This window comes from Anomaloglossus baeobatrachus, chromosome 4, assembly GCF_048569485.1.
Source record: "Anomaloglossus baeobatrachus isolate aAnoBae1 chromosome 4, aAnoBae1.hap1, whole genome shotgun sequence".
Taxonomy (NCBI): domain Eukaryota; kingdom Metazoa; phylum Chordata; class Amphibia; order Anura; family Aromobatidae; genus Anomaloglossus; species Anomaloglossus baeobatrachus.
The window spans coordinates 391,770,441-391,788,258 of NC_134356.1; the positions used below are offsets into that span (position 1 = coordinate 391,770,441).

General features: G+C 46.8%; 1 protein-coding gene across 1 annotated transcript in view; it reads left to right on the plus strand.

Moving 5' to 3' along the window:
- Positions 1 to 17,818, plus strand: part of BEND7 (BEN domain containing 7) — a 119,226-nt gene that overhangs the window by 24,416 nt on the left and 76,992 nt on the right. The window contains exon 2 of the mRNA XM_075345258.1: positions 14,658 to 14,741. Within this exon, the coding sequence (XP_075201373.1) occupies positions 14,658 to 14,741 (84 nt within the window). The remainder of the gene's footprint in view (positions 1 to 14,657; positions 14,742 to 17,818) is intronic.

The window sequence follows — 17,818 nt, forward strand, 5'->3', positions numbered from 1 at the left end:
GCTCACCAATCACCAGGATTTTCGTAATCTTAAGCCAATGCTATACTAGAAACACCTGTGCTCATGTCATACCCATGTGACCAGAAGGGGTAACAAAGGGCCAACAAAGCTGATACCAGGAAGCAAAATTATTTTTCTGTTGGCTGAGGCCCCGCCCCTTCTGGTCACTTGGGTATGACATCAGCACAGTACTTCTAGTCACTTAGTAAAACGATTCTATAATAGAATTGGCATAAATAATAGGGGGAGGACGGACAGGCAGGGGGCAGGAATCACTATGAATACCCACCCCAGCTATCAGATCACTTGTGGGGTTTCTGCTGATCAGGCACCTCAGGAGTTCTGCTAATGGAGCCTGCAATCTAAAAGGGAACCTGCATTCTAAAAGCCAAGCAGCAAACCTTCCCATTTGACCATCTGATCCCTGCCATGTGCTCAAACAGTAGTGTACTGCCAAGTTTGGTAAAAATTGCATAACAAATTGTGCTGTCTACAGGGTGGGCCATTTCTATGGATACATCTAAATAAAATGGGAATGGTTGGTAATGTCATCTTCCTGTTTGTGGATCATTAGTATATGGGAGGGGGAAAACTTTTCAAGATGGGTGGTGACCATGGCGGCCATTTTGAAGTCTGCCATTTGGGATCCAACTTTATTTTTTCCAACGGGAAGAGCATCATCTATCACATCAAACTTAATGAAAATTTCACAAGAAAAACAATGGTGTGCTTGGTTTTAACATAACTTTATTCGTTCATTAGTTATTTACAATTTTATGACCACTTATAAAATGTGTTCAAAGTACTGCCCATTGTGTTGGATTGTCAATGCAACCCTCTTCTCCCACTCGTGACACTCTGATAGCAACACCGCAGAAGAAATGCTAGCACAGGCTTCCAGTATCCATTGTTTCAGATGCTGCATAGACAATTGCCTTCAGATGACCCCAAAGATAAAAGTCTAAGGGGGTCAGATTGGGAGACCTTGGTGGCCATTCAACTGGCCCATGATGACCAATCCACTTTCCAGGACACTATTCATGTAGGAATGCTCGGACCTGACTAATTTTATCAAATTATGTATAGTGCCTCTGGGTTCAACATGCTCACTAAACCCATGGATAAAATCCGTGAGAGGTGTATTTTCCAAGTTTCCAAAATGGGGTCATTTATGGTGGGGAGTTCTGTTGTTTAGGCACCTTAGTGGCCCTGAAAAATGCAACATGGCACCCACAATTTATTTCAGCCAATTTTGTGTTCTAAAATTCAAATGGTGCCCTTTCTCTTCCAAGCCCGACTGTTTGTCCAAACAGAAGTTTCTTCTGACCACATGTAAACTATCAGCGTAGCTAAAGCAACATTTTAGAGGAAAACGTACTATTTATTTTTTCATTCCACCTTGCATTAATTCCTGTGTAGCACCTAAAGGGTTAAACATTTCCTGACCGCAGTTTTGAAGAATTTGAGAGGTGCAGTTTTTAAAATAGTATCTTTTTTGTTGAGTTTCTAATATAAACGCCCCTCAAAATCCATTTGAATCAGATTAAGTCCCTAAAGAAAGAAGGTTTGTAAATTTCTTTAAAAAATGATGACCAATTACTGCTAAACTTTTAACCCTTCCAACATCCTAACACAATAAAATAACATTTGAAAAATGATGCAGATGTAAAATAGACATGTGGGAAATTATATTTATTAATTTTTTTGGACAGTATGACTAAGTGCTTTACGGCTATAAAAACTGAACGATGGTCCAGCTTTAAGAAATTTAGCTTGGTCTGTAGGGTAAAAATTGGCTTGGTCACTAAGTGGTTAAAAAGGAGATTTTTTTTTTATAGTGAAGGAAAACACTTTCAGCAGTGCCTTGGGGGGTCTGGTTGGTGGAGCTGATCACCAAGAGATTAAGGGGTACATTGCACGTTGCGACATCGCTAGCATCGAACATTATCGCTACGGCAACTTCACACACACTTACCTGCCCTGCGACGTTGCTCTGGCCGGCGACCCGCCTCCTTCCTAAGGGGGCGGGTCGTGCGGCGTCACAGCGACGTCACACGGCAGGCGACCAATAGAAGCGGAGGGGCGGAGATGAGCGGGATATAAACATCCCGCTCACCTCCTTCCTTCCGCATTGGCGGTGGAGGCAGGTAATGAGATATTCCTCGCTCCTGCGGCTTCACACACAGCGATGTATGCTGCCGCAGGAACGAGGAACAACATCGTATCTCCTATTGGTGCAACATTATGAAAATGACCGACGCTACACAGATCACTGATTTTCGACGCTTTTGCGATCGTTTATCGGTGCATCTAGGCTATACACGTTGCAATGTCGTTACCGGCGCTGGATGTGCCTCACTTTCGATTTGACCCCGACGATATCGCAGTAGCGATGTCGCAGCGTGCAAAGTACCCCTTAGTTGACAGACTTCATGAATGTAAGGCTTATGGCTGTTATTTAAAAGTAAGGGGGCTATATTGGTCACTGTCAGAATTGTAGTTTTGCACATTTTGTCCAATCTAAGACTTCAGATGCATTTCTGGCTTAGAAAACGCTGCCACTTTTCATGAATCTGATGGATGGGTTTGACTATCCCTTGGCCGGCTCTATCTTGGTGGATCTGATCCAAAGCGGTGTGCAAATGCCAAAAGTAAAAGTTTTTTTGCGCATCTCCATATTGCACAAAAAAAAAAATAAACTTTTCAAAGCTTTTACATCACTTCTATGGTGTAAAAGCTTTGAATCTATCCCTTAATTCCTATGGAAGCAGTAAGAATTTACTTACACAGATGGTCCGACATTTAAGGTAATTTTCATCCTAAATCATTATCTATTTAATGCAATAATCCAAACTATTCTCTAATTTTCCGTAATTAAAAATTCTCTCTTCTTCCCTATCTAACTGTTTTTTTATGATGTTCTGATCTGTGATGTTCCTGTTGACTAGAGGGTCTATTTAATTAGTGTTTTCCTGCTATGATGCCATACGCCAGGCGAAGGCAAGATGAAATGCTTGTCTGGGTGGGCACCATCTTGGCAGGTGAGCATGTTTGATGGGACCATTGTCATTTGTGTCCTCACAGCTTATAATTATGGTATATCTGTAAGCATACCATTTAATGTTTAGATATTGGGATTCCAGTTTTTCTATATGTGCACAATTGCCTTTTATATCTTGTCATATCTTTTACTTACCTTGGCACATATACTGTTTCATGCTGTAATCCTTATTTCCACAGTGGCATGCAAGTTATTTTAAACAGTTAAGCAAGTTGAAGATGAACTGATCTCTAAAAGGCATAAAGTAAAAGATGACACTGTTTCTTTGCATTTTAGGCAAAAAATAAATAAAAAATTATCTTTCACATTTCAAATTTACCAAAAAAGGAAAATGGGCAAATGCAAAAGTTTGGGCACCCTGCTTGGTTACTAACTAGTTGTACCCCCTTTTGGTAAGTATTGTAAATGCTCTTAATAGCTAGCCAAGAGTCATTCAATTCTTGTCTGAGTGATTTTCATCCATGCTTCCTTGGAAAAGTCTTCCGGTTCTGTGAGATTCCTGGGTCATCTTGCATGTACTGCTTTATTGAGTTCTAGCCACAGATTTTCAATGAAGTTTGGATCAGGGGACTGTGAGGGCCATTGTAAAACCTCCAGCTTGCGCCTTTTGAGGTAGTCTTTGACTTGTGTTTAGGATCATTATCCATATGTAGAAGCGATACTCTTTTCAACTTTAGCATTTTTACAGATGGTGTTGTGTTTGTATTAAGAATTTGTTGACATTTCATTAAATCCATTCCTCCCTTTACCCATGACATTCCTCCCTTGCCATTGGCTCCAACACAACCTCAAAGCATAAGTGATTCACTCCATGCTTAATGGTTGGCGATATATTCTTTTTCTGAAATTCTGTGCCCTTTTTTCTCCACATATACCTTTGATCATTGTGGTCAAAGAGTTCTGTTGTAACCTCATTGGTCCACAGGACTTATTTCCAAAATGCATCAGGCTTGTTTAGATGTTATTTTGGATATTTCTGATGCTGAATTTTATGTTGAGGACCCAGAAGAGGTTTTCTTGTGATGACTCTCCCATGAAGTCCATATTTGTGCAAGTATGTCTGGACAGTAGAACAATGCAACACAACTCCACAATCTGCTAAATATTTCTGAAGATCTTTTGCAAGGAAGCGGGGTTCTGATTTGCCTCAAACATAGAAAAGAAAATCAGCTCCGCTCACCATAGAGGAACAGGATATATCAAAGTGTGCGGTGCACGGAAAGAGTCAGGCCGGCTCCTGAGCAGTACAATCCAAGTTAGAAAAAAGCCAGCATCGGTTAATGATCTTCATAAAGATTTATTTCATAAATTTAAAACATAGACTCTGTCCAGTCTACGCGTTTCAAGCAAAAGTACTCATAATCATGACACCATGATTAAGAGCACTTCTGCTCGAAACCTGTAGATCGGACAGTCTATGTTTTTAAATTAATGGAATAAAATCAAAAGTTTTTATGAAGATCATTGACGGATGCTGGCTTTTTTCTAATTTGGATTGTTCTGATTTGCCTCTCTAGCAATCCTACGAGCAGTTCTCACAGAAATTCTCCTTGATTTTCCAGACCTTATCTTGGCCTCCACTGTTCCTGGTAACTGACATTTCTTAATTATATTTCAAACTGAATTAAGGGTAACTTGAAAACGCTTTGCTATCTTCTTATAGTCTTCTCCTGCTTTATAGGCTTTGTACTCATTAGCATTGAACTCATTTGACGCTGGGTGTATGCACCCAAGCTTCAAAGACATTCACTGCCCACGATTTGAAGTCGTCTGCACTTCCGATCATGTGCCCTACTCCTCTCTGAAGCCGGGACACATTCACCTGACTTCTGAGTAGTGCAGACGACTTCCAGTCATGGGCAGTGAGTATCTTTAAAGCCAGGATGCATACAAGTGGCATGAAAGGAGCTCAGTGTGAACGGGCATGTGCAGCTTTGTATCGTGTTGCTATGACGCTGAGGATTGTAAAGCATGTTAGCACACCCACAGGGGCGGGATAACATGCAAAGTGGGCCGACTAGCCAGGGAACTAAGAAACTAAAACCCTTGCGACTAGTTGCAGTCCTCATTAGCATCTCATAAACGATCCTTAGAAATACTTTTTCTAAAGATTTGTTTTTGTATGCTAGTGTATACAGGGACGTTTAAGCATGGATTGAAATATGCACCCAGAACTGCTCGTGGTTCTGGGTGCACAGGGGACTTGACAGGTTCCATTTAAGGTCTGAAATCTTGATATCAAAGTTATCTGAGCACACAAATCTACAAGGTGCCTAAAGTTTTCCAAAGGCTCATTTTCCTTTTTGTAATTTTTAAAATGTAAAAGATGAAAATATATATATATATATATATATATATATATATATATATATATATATATATATATATATATATATATTTTTGCCGAAAATACAAAGAAAATGTCATCTTTAACTTTATGCCTTTTAGAGATCATTTCATCTTCAACTTGCTTAACTGTTCACAATAACAGTAATTTTGACCAGGGGTGCTTAAACATTTGCATGCCGCTGTATGCAGGAGTATAATGTTTCTTCTCTACTCTATGCATTTTATTGTTGATATATAATCCTGATATTCTTTATATTATATTATATTATATTCTTTATTCTCTTCATCAAGGTTGGTTGCAATTTGCATCATTCGACCCATATTTTTAACTAACCTTGAACATAAAGATTATTGTTACTTTTATCTATCATTATGTCATCTTTGGACATATGAATGGTTTGTTTGGTCCTTAGCTGTTATACGTGTTGATTTCCCCATTTTGTCCTTTTTACACTGTCCAAACCAATACCATACCTCATAGGACATTGTATCCATTATATAGTAGATGCTATACAGTACGTCTGTTATTCAATTTGAATGCAACAAGGTACTTTTTTCTTCCGTTTTATTTTGTATCTCAATATAATAAAAGGGACTGAACATTAAGGCTATGTGCGCACTGGGAAATGGAATTTTCTTGAGAAAATTCCGCATGCTCTCAAAGATTACCGCACCCGCGGTTTGCCGCGGTTTGCTGCGGATTCACCGCGGTATTGTTCGCGGTATTGCCGCGGTTTTGCCGCGTGCGGGTTGGGATGTGCTTTATTGCATTCAATGCAATAAAGCACATTGAAAAGAAAAAAAAAAAAAAAGTCATTTAATTCTGAGATAGTAGATAGATAGACAGAAGAATAGATAGATAGATAGACAGACAGATAGAGGGATAGATAGAGGACAGATCGCTGCATTTCCCACGGTCGGCAGTGAGTTCACATTACTGGCCGTGAGAAATGACCGGTAATTACCTCTGCTGTCTGCTGCATTCATTCAGCGCTGTGTCTGTGACACATCGCGGCTGGATGTCAGCAGCGCAGGACCTGTGGATTACGCCGGAGCTTTGGTGCGGGATGGGTTAATAAAAGGGTTAACGAGGCTTGTTGGTTTTATTTAAAATAAAGGATTTTTCGGTGTCTGTGTTTTTTCACTTTACTTACGGGTTGATCATGTCAGCTGTCACATAGACGCTGCCATGATCAAGCCTGGGGTTAATGGCGGTGATCCACCACCATTAACCCCTTATTACCCTGACCGCCACTGCTACATGGCGGCAGGAAGAGCCGAGGACACTCCCGGTGCTGCCGCATAATGCATGCGACAGTCCCGGGGCAGCTGCGGCTGATATTCTCGGCTGCCGGAGGGGGAGTGAGGCGGGGGACATTAACCCTGCCCCTCTCCCTCCCCAGCCTGAGAATACCGGGCCGCCGCTGTGTGCTTACCTCGGCTGGACGGTAAATATGCAGCGGAGCCCACGTTCTTTGTTTGCTATATTTCCGTTTTCTTTCTATGTGTGTTCTATGTGTCTGTGTCTATGTGTTCTATGTCTGTGATGTGTCTATGTGTTCTGTGTCTGTGATGTGTGTGTGTGTGTGATCTGTGTGCGTGTGTTTACTCTCTGCACGGCTTCCTCTTCCTGTAATGACATCACTTCCCTGCAAACCGCAGACAGGCGATGTACATTACCGGAGGTAAACCGCGAAATACCGCAGGGAATAACGCAGGAAAACGCAGTGAACCGCACAGAATTTGCTACCTGCGTTATTCCCTGCGGGATTTCATGATTAACATTGGAGTCAATGGAGTGAAATCCCGCAACGATGTGCGGAAATGAAGTGACATGCAATTGTTTTTGCTGCGGGATTCCCGCAGCAAAACATGCAGCTGTCAAATTCCGCCCAGTGCGCACAGGATTTTTTTTCTCCATAGGATTTGCTGGTGATTCACTGCAGAGATGTTATGAACATTTTCTGCAGAGAAACATGCAGCAAATCCGCGAAAAATCCGCGGCAAAATCCGGTAAGTGCGCACATGGCCTAACTGAATATACAAGTGTTAATTTTTTTTACTTCTCCATCATTGGCATTGTTCTATGGGAATAATCACTTTCTAGAAGTCTTATATGGCATACTCCTATTATAGAAAGGTGACACATGTCATTCCATCTGTAAGGCCTCGCTCCCACTTGCGTATAAAATGGACGAGTGCAATGCATTAAAAAAATCACATTACATTCTGTTAGGGCCAGATGGACGGGCAGACCCGGGAGGTGGATCCACTGGGCCGAACTCCCCGATGAGGGAAAGGAGTCCGGTAGCCGGAGCACTTTAGGTAGCAGAACAGTCCGTGCACTGGAAGACAATGGAGAAGTCCCTGGGACCACGAGGTCACTGATGGTGGTCCGGGTGACGGAGCTCAGGTTCGGAAGCCGTGATGATGTCAGGCGGGGTCCGGAACCGTTGGAGCGAGATGACGGGTCACCGCAGGGAACCGAGATGGTGCGGACTGTCAGGATGGCAGATGGGCAGCGTTCGGGGTTCGAGACACAGCAGGACCGGATGGCGATGCAGGATCGGCTCTAGAAGACAGAGAGGTAAGTATCTCACGGAACACAAGGAGACCTGACTCCTAGCTTGGGAAAACACGAAGAACAGGCCCCGCTCCCTTGGACATTAACCCCCTATATACCCTGTACCTGTGTGCATCATTTCCTGTTCGTGGACACTGGCCCTTTAAGAAAGGTTCAGTGACCGCGCGCGCGCCCTAATGCGCATGCGCGCGGCCCGGGTGCCAGAAGCCAACACAGGAAGCTGAGAGGAGGACGCAGCAGAGCCGGCCATGGACTGGGAAGCCGACGGGCGCCGGGAGCGGGGACCAGGGGGCCTGGGAAGCGCTGGGACTGGAGGCTGGAGAGCGGGGAGCGTGGCAGGTGAGCCGGGGAGCGGAGCAGAGGACCCGGGGAACGGAGCAGAGGACCCGGGGAGCGTGACAGTACCCCCCCCCACGCCCCCCTCCCCGCAACCGGGACAGGAAGGCACGGATCAGAGGAGTGCCCACGTTCTCCCTGGGCTCCCAGGACCTATCCTCAGGACCATACCCTTCCCAGTCCACCAGGAAGAACTGTCGACCTCGTAAGGTCTTCATGGCCACAATATCCCTTACCGCATAGATGTCGTCCTCAGCAATAGGGGGAGGAGCCGGACTGGCGGCAGCGGAGAAGGGACCAAGGACAACCGGCTTGAGCAGAGTGACGTGGAAGGAGTTGGGTATCCTCATCGTGGCCGGGAGCTGCAGTTTGTAGGAGACCTCATTGATCTTGCCGAGGACTTTAAACGGTCCGATGTAGCGAGGTCCCAGCTTGTAGGATGTTATCTTCAGTCGGATGTACTTGGAAGCAAGCCAGACGAGATCTCCCGGAGAGAAACACAGAGGATCCAGACGTCTCTTGTCCGCGTGTCTCTTCATCCGCAGGGATGCACGTGCAAGGGACGCCTTAACTGAGTCCCAAATGGTAGCAAAGTCACGGAGCACTGCATCAGCAGCAGGGATGTCCGAGGAAGAGGATACCGGCAATGGGACAGACGGCTGAAGTCCGTAGACGACATGGAAGGGAGAACTGGAGGAGGACTCACTGACGTGGTGATTATGGGAGAATTCAGCCCAAGGAAGAAGCGTGGACCAATCGTCATGATGGGCGTTGACGTAGTGACGTAAGAAAGAGGTCAATATCTGATTGACCCGTTCCACTTGGCCGTTCGACTGAGGATGGTAGGCCGAAGAAAAGTCCAAAGTCACTCCCAGATGTTTACAGAGAGCCCTCCAGAAGCGGGAGGTGAACTGAGTTCCTCTATCGGACACGATGTGTGATGGAAAGCCATGCAAGCGGAAGATGTGATGTATATAAGTGTCCGCGAGTTCCTGGGCAGAGGGCAGTCCAGCCATAGGAACGAAATGGGCCATTTTAGAGAACCGATCCACCACGACCCATATGACTGTGTGTCCGGAGGACAATGGCAAGTCCGTAATAAAGTCCATCGCTATGTGTTGCCAGGGAACTGAGGGTATGGGCAGAGGCAGAAGACGGCCATATGGCAGGTGTTTGGGAGTCTTGTTCCTGGCACAGGAGGAGCAGGCAGAGACAAAAGAGGCGACGTCCTTGCGAAGGGATGGCCACCAGTAATGACGCACAATCGCAGTCCATGTTTTCTTCTGACCTGCATGACCGGCTGTTTTCGAGGCATGGCCCCAGTGTAACACTTTTTGCCTGTCAGTCTCAGAGACATAGGTCTTCCCAGGCGGTATCTGGGCCAGGGTGACAGGAGCCACTGGAATAATCTTACTTGGACAGATGATGGGTTGGGATGTCTCTTCCTCCTGCTCCATGGGCATGAAAGACCTAGACAAGGCATCAGCGCGTACATTCTTGTTCGCGGGTCGGAAATGAAGCTGGAAGTCGAACCGGGCAAAGAACAAGGACCACCTGGCTTGCCGTGGGTTCAGTCGCTGAGCAGTCCGCAGGTATTCCAGGTTTTTGTGGTCCGTGTAAATAATGACGGGGTACACTGCTCCTTCCAGAAGATAGCGCCATTCTTCCAGAGCCAGTTTGACCGCCAATAGCTCTCGGTCACCGATGGTGTAATTGCGTTCAGGCGCGGAGAAGCTCTTGGAGAAGAAACCGCAAGTCACCATCTTCCCGGAGGAGGACTTCTGCATGAGTACTGCTCCGGCTCCCGAGGAGGAGGCATCCACCTCCAAGGTGAACTGGCGGTTTAACTCTGGACGGTGGAGTACAGGAGAGGAGGCAAAGGCTCGCTTTAGAGAGCCAAACGCGGCGTCGGCCGCAGGTGACCAGTCCTTTGGATTAGCCCCCTTCTTGGTCAAGGCGGAGAGAGGAGCAGTCAGAGCCGAGAAGTGAGGAATGAACTGGCGGTAATAGTTGGCGAATCCCAGAAAGCGCTGGATTGCCTTCAGTCCAGAAAGGGGAGGCCAGTTGAGAACGGAAGAGACCTTCTTTGGATCCATCTGCAGTCCGGTGTCGGTGATGAGGTACCCCAGGAAGGGGAGAGAAGACTGTTCGAAGACACACTTCTCGTACTTGGCGTACAGACGATTCTCTCTCAGTCTTTGTAGGACCAGTTGCACGTTCTCTCGGTGGGTCTGGAGGTCCGGAGAGAAGACAAGGATGTCATCCAGATATACCACCACACAAACGTAGAGAAGGTCCCGGAACACATCGTTCACTAATTCTTGGAAGACTGCTGGTGCGTTACACAGGCCGAAGGGCATCACGCAGTATTCATAATGCCCATCGCGAGTGTTGAACGCGGTCTTCCATTCATCCCCTGAGCGGATACGGACCAGGTTGTAGGCACCCCGAAGATCCAACTTGGTGAACACACGAGCTCCTCTGAGCCGATCAAACAATTCGGGGATGAGCGGCAGGGGGTACTTGTTCTTTACGGTGATTAGGTTCAATCCCCGGTAGTCTATACATGGGCGTAGGTCGCCCTCTTTCTTCTTTACGAAGAAGAAGCCTGCTCCAGCAGGAGAGGAGGATCTCCGAATGAATCCCTTAGCCAGGCTCTCTGTGATGTACGTAGACATGGCTCTTGTTTCGGCTGGAGACAGTGGATATATCCGTCCTCGAGGTGGTGTAGTTCCCGGGAGCAGGTCAATGGCACAATCGTAAGGACGATGTGGCGGAAGTACTTCGGGCTCCTTCTTATCAAGGACGTCCACGAAGGACCAATAGGCTGAAGGCAGTCCCGGTAGGGACTCGGGAACCGGAGGTCGCCGGATAGGTTGTATGGTCTTCAGACACTTCTCATGGCAAGAAGACCCCCATCGAGTGATATCGCCAGTGCCCCAGCTGACTGAAGGCTCGTGTGTCCGCAACCAGGGAAGGCCCAGCAGGATTTGATGTGACATATGTGGGAGGACGTAGAGAGCGATGTTCTCGGTGTGCAGAGCACCGATACGCAGTTCAAGTGGCTTGGTGATCCAGGAGATGGTGTCAGAGAGGGGTCTCCCATCCACAGAGGCAATCACAAGAGGTTTGGCGAGTGGAGTAACAGGCACCTGGTACTTGTCCACCGTGGCCTGCTGGATGAAATTGCCTGCTGCCCCAGAATCGAGGTACGCCTCAGCCGTAAACCGCGTCTCTCCCGTTGTCACTTGCACAGTCCATGTAACCGGGTCTGAGAGAGTCCCAGCACCTAGGGTGGCCTCTCCTACCAACCCTAGGCTTTGGAGTTTCCCGGCCTCTCAGGACAGGCGCGTAGAAGGTGTGTGCTTTCTCCGCAGTAGAAGCAGAGACCCTTGGCGAGCCGCTCTGCTCGACGTTGTTCCGACTGTCGCACACGGTCGATCTGCATGGGCTCATGGACGGAGACGCCTGAGGCCGTTGACTGGAGTACGGCGGGCTTCTGCGGAGGAGAGGAGTGCCGTACCGGACGTCTCTCACGGGACACCTCTTTGGACCACTCCTGGAAGCGTATGTCCACTCGAGTCGCTAGGGTAAACAGGGCGTCCAGGGTGGACGGTACGTCACGTCCAGCCAGCTCATCCTTGATTCGACCCGAGAGTCCTTCCCAGAAGGCGGCGGTTAGAGCCTCGTTATTCCACCCGAGTTCTGAAGCCAAGGTGCGGAAACGGATGGCGTATTGACCCACCGTCAGAGTTCCCTGACGTAACCGGAGAAGAGATGAAGCAGACGCGGAGGCGCGTCCGGGTTCGTCAAAGGTGCTGCGAAAGGCCTGTAGGAAGTCCTGGAGGTTCTTGGTCATAGGGTCCTCCTTCTCCCACAAGGGGTTCATCCACGCCAGTGCCTCGCCCTCTAGGTGAGACATGATGAAGGCGACCTTGGCTTGGTCGGAGGCAAACAAATGTGGCAGCTGCATGAAATGGAGGGAGCATTGGTTTATAAACCCCCTGCAGGTCTTGGGATCTCCGGCGTACCGGGGTGGTGAGGCCAAACGCAGTCTGGAAGCATCCGAGGAGGCTGCCACGGGAGCGGGGGCCGTGGATTGACTAGTGGAGGCCCGGGACGCTGAAGATGTGACCGAGGCTTGTAGCGTATTCAAGCGGGCGTCCACGGAAGTCATAAAGTTCAGCATGCGGGTCTGGACTTCACGCTGGCGTTGGAGTTCCTCATGCAAGGCCGCTAGTGCTTCGGCGGGATCCATGGCCTGTTCTTACTGTTAGGGCCAGATGGACGGGCAGACCCGGGAGGTGGATCCACTGGGCCGAACTCCCCGATGAGGGAAAGGAGTCCGGTAGCCGGAGCACTTTAGGTAGCAGAACAGTCCGTGCACTGGAAGACAATGGAGAAGTCCCTGGGACCACGAGGTCACTGATGGTGGTCCGGGTGACGGAGCTCAGGTTCGGAAGCCGTGATGATGTCAGGCGGGGTCCGGAACCGTTGGAGCGAGATGACGGGTCACCGCAGGGAACCGAGATGGTGCGGACTGTCAGGATGGCAGATGGGCAGCGTTCGGGGTTCGAGACACAGCAGGACCGGATTGCGATGCAGGATCGGCTCTAGAAGACAGAGAGGTAAGTATCTCACGGAACACAAGGAGACCTGACTCCTAGCTTGGGAAAACACGAAGAACAGGCCCCACTCCCTTGGACATTAACCCCCTATATACCCTGTACCTGTGTGCATCATTTCCTGTTCGTGGACACTGGCCCTTTAAGAAAGGGTCAGTGACCGCGCGCGCCCTAATGCGCATGCGCGCGGCCCGGGTGCCAGAAGCCAACACAGGAAGCTGAGAGGAGGACGCAGCAGAGCCGGCCATGGACTGGGAAGCCGACGGGCGCCGGGAGCGGGGACCAGGGGGCCTGGGAAGCGCTGGGACTGGAGGCTGGAGAGCGGGGAGCGTGGCAGGTGAGCCGGGGAGCGGAGCAGAGGACCCGGGGAACGGAGCAGAGGACCCGGGGAGCGTGACACATTCACATCAATGATATTCAATGAGGCAGTGTTCATCTGTGAGTTTTTACTCAGCTGTAATTGGGCTGAGGAAAAAAATTGCAGCAAGCATGCTGCCTATGGCCGCGTATATCAGACGAGACTCACCAATGCAAGACTATGGGTGCAAGAACAAAATAGATGTCAAACGGACCATCCGTATGACTGACATTTTTTATGCACATATCTCAAAGAAAAAAAACCCTAATATAATAATATAGATAGATGATAGGTATACTGCAGATATTTAATGCAAAAAGAAACGTGTTCCAGCTCACCACTCTGGTGTGTAAGTCTGAGGAGTAGACCAGCTGATGCTGCACGGAAATCCCAGGCACAAGGGGATAATAGCAGATACAAAGTAACGAAAATTCAGCGGATCACAGGCAGATGAATTAAAAACTTTCCTTTATTTTCATCGCTTTAAAAATGGATAGACAGCATCCACAAGGCACAGTTCATCCAACGCGTTTCGACATAATGCAGAGTCGTAAGTTCTTATCCATGAATAAGAACTTACGACACTGCGTTATGTCGAAACGCGTTGGATGAACTGTGCCTTGTGGATGAACTGTGCCTTATGTTTGCTGTCTATCCATTTTTAAAGCGATGAAAATAAAGGAAAGTTTTTAATTCATCTGCCTGTGATCCGCTGCATTTTCGTTACTTTGTAGCAGATATTTAATCTCCCCTCCACCCCCACATATTATAAACTTTCACCCTTTAGTTCCTTTAATGTTGACTTTATTCTACAGCTGTTTAGGCTTGTCTAACTTAAAAAATAAATAATTGGAAAATGACTTGGCATTCCGTCTATTTTTATTAAACCAGCAAAGGTAAAGCTGAGAGCTGATATTATTAGGCTGGGAAGGTCCATGGTTATTGGGCGCGTCCCAGCCTAAAAATACCAGCCCACAGCTGCCCCAGAAATGGAGCAACACATGAGATGCTCCAATTCTGGCGCTTCGCCTTGGTTCTTCCCTATTGCACTAGTGCGTTGGCAATCTGGGTAATGGTATTTGGGGTTGTAGTCAGCTGTGAAGTGTTGGAAAACACAGCAGACATCAAGCCCTGGTATTAGTAATGGAGCTGTGTCTATCAGAGACCTCCATTACCAACCCAGTAGGTAAAAAGATAAAAACACTTTATTTTAAAGAACATTCCCCCAATCTTTCTTTAGTTCCCTTTAACAGTTTCTTTGTTGTTTTTTTTCTATGAGCAACATATTGTTTAAGATTGCTTTTTCTGTATTAATATTTTCGTACAAACCTTCCTGTTTTTCAGATTACCATTCTGAGGTATATAAGTCCCAAGACTACAGTGATATCAATATCAATGGAGAATCCATGGACTTCCATCATTTTTCTGGTAAAATATTGAAAATGTGTTGACTTTGTACTATAATGTTTACCATCACTGTAGTATTTATTAACTTACCTTGACTCCAGTGGCTTTAACATATGTTGTTAGTATTGCTTTACTTTTACCGTAAAACATGCACTTTTTTAAAAGTTTTTGCAATATATTTTTAAACCAATTCCTAACAAATGTGAAAAAAGGAAAGTGTGTAGATCAGTAGTCATCTCAAGGGAGTATTCTGATTGTAAAGTGTTATTCCTAATAGGCAAGTTATCTCCACAGGAAACAGAATAGGGGACAATTTGCTGATTGCTGAGGGTCCGACTGTTGGAACTCCCACCGATCTCAAGTATAAAACTTTGAAATTCCTTGTTAAAAAGATGCATTGATTAGGCATGCACGCCTTTGCCCCATTCACTCTGTGGTATTGCCAGAGCACCCTAGATAATCCACAAGATATGCCATAAATATCTATGGACCTTCACCAACTAGCAAGATGGGGGGTCCACTTGCCTCTTTTAGTAACTCATATTGATTTCAATAAACTCCATAAAGGCTGCAGCTGATAAACGGGAGTCACTGGATCACAGTTCTTTCAATAGGTGGGCGGCCTGAAGTGGGACTTGACCTGTCAGGAATTTAATACTTTAGGCCCTGTGCGCACACTGCATTTTTACCCGCGGTTTTGCTGCAGAAATTTCTTGAGAAATGTTTGTAACCTTTCTGCAGACATTTCCCAGCAAAACCTATGGGAAAAAAAATAGCTGTGTGCACACTGCGTTTTTTTCTCAAGAAAATTCTTTCTGCAGAATTTCTTGAGAAAATTTCTTGAGAAAATGTGCATGTCACTTCTTTTCCACAGACACCTGCGGTATTTCACTCCATTCACTGTAACGTAAGTGCGAAATACCACGGGTATACCGCAGGTAGCAAATGATGTGCGGTATACCCTCGGTATAGCCGCGGTTTACCTGCGGTAATGTTCATCACTGCCTGCGTTTTGCAGGGAAGTGATGTCATTATGACAGGAAGAGGAAGCTGAGCAGAGCATAAACACACACACATCACACTCCCTGGACGCCGCACGGAAGAACTTCCGTGTGACCTCCGTCGGGTGCCCGTGCAGTCTGTGTCCCGCTCCAGCCCCGCGGCTCCTGAGAGCAGCGCTAGTCATCCCCGCGGCTGCCCGCACAGCAGTGTCAGTGTCTGCCCGCCCTGCAGTATAAGCAGCTTGTCACACTGCAGCGCGGGCAGCCGCGGGGATGACGAGCGGTGCTCTCAGGAGGTTAGATGAGATCATTACCTGCAGTGATGATCTCCTGCTCTCCTGACATCAGCGCTGTCACTGCTTTCCATTGCCCGACGAGTTCTCTCATCACGTCTCGCGGGCGGCCTGAGACTGTCACTAGCGGTGACGTCACGGGCTCCCGCGATTCTTCGCTGAGAACGCGGCGGGCATAGAAGTCAGTGACAGCACTAACGTCAGGAGTGCAGGAGATCGTCACTGCAGGTAATGATCTCATCTAACTTCCTGACAGCAGCACTCGTCATGCCCTGCAGTGACCTGGGCTGACCTATTGATATTCTCTCAGGTCACTGCACTGCTCTCCCAGCCAATGGGGAACATTTTGTTCTTCATTGACTGGGACAGTGACTATGGTATGGATTGTCTTGGGACCCCCTTATTGGATTACGCCGGACCTGGAATTTATTGTTCTTTTCAATAAATTGGTGAAAGAGGGAATGTTTTGGGCAGTGTTTTTTCAAATAAAACTTTTTTTGTTGTCTATTTTTTTTTATTACTGACTGGGTTGTGATGTCAGGTATCTGATAGATGCTTGACATCACTAACCCCAGGGCCTGATGCACTTCTGGGGCGGCTGTGGCCTGCTATTTTTAGGCTGGAGAGTGTCCAATAACGGTGGACCTCCCTAGTCTGAGAATACCAGACCACAGCTGTCCGCTTTACCTTGGCTGGTGATCCAATTTGGGGGGGACCCCACATTTTTTGTTTTAAATTATTTATTTAATGTAAAATAACAGCGTGGGGTGCCCTCTGTTTTGGATTACCAGCCAAGGTAAAGCTGCCAGCTGTGATCTGCAGGCTGCAGCCATCTGCTTTACCCTAGCTGGCTACAAAAGATAGGGGGGACCTCACGTCGTTTTTTTTAATTATTTATTTATTTTTTTGCTAAATACAAGGCTAAGTAAGCACCCTTTAGTGCCACATGAAAGTCACTAAAGGGTGCCAGCTTAGTATATACAGGGAGGTGGGACATTATATAGGTCTTTCTCATCTATTATCTATCTATCTATTCATCTATCCATCTTTCCCTCTATCCATTATCTGTCTGTCTATCTATCTATCGATTTATCTATCTATTATCCATATTATTTATTGCAGTTACAGCATAAAAAACCGCAGGGACCAACCTGCGGAAAAACCGCGGCAAAAACGCGGGAAAACCGCATGCGTTTTTCCCGCGGTTTTGGTGCGTTTTTTTACCGCAGATGCGGTAATCTTCAACTCCCAGAAGTTTCTCAAGAAATTTTCTTGAGAGAAATCACTTTTCTAGTGCGCACATAGCCTAAAGTAGGAATATATCTTTAAAGGCTGTATACACCTTTGACATGGAGAATTTTTTTTTGCATGCTAATAGTTATCTTTAGTTAATAAACTAGTTTCAAGTTCCAATCTTCATTCCTTCATTCATTTTCAGATCCCCGATATGCAGTCTGATCCAAGTTTCAGATTTTTCACTAGTGTCTCTCATTAATATAACCTGAATGTGAGACCTGTGTGTATCATTTGTATCATTAGCACATGCATTAACACAGCATCTATCATGTACTTATTTCCACTCCATGTGCTTCCCTCCTTATCAAAAGCCTGTTTTCCCTCCCTGAGACCGTAGATACTTTCTTCCCTGTTCACTCAGTGGAAGTCTGCGTGTATTCTTAACAATCCTCCACTAGAGATGAGCATTTACGTACGAACTTAACTAGCGCGAACAACACTGTGCTCAGGTGCGCTTGGTGCTCAGCCCTGAATGAGTCGCTTGCAGTGTTTGTACAGATCGGACTGG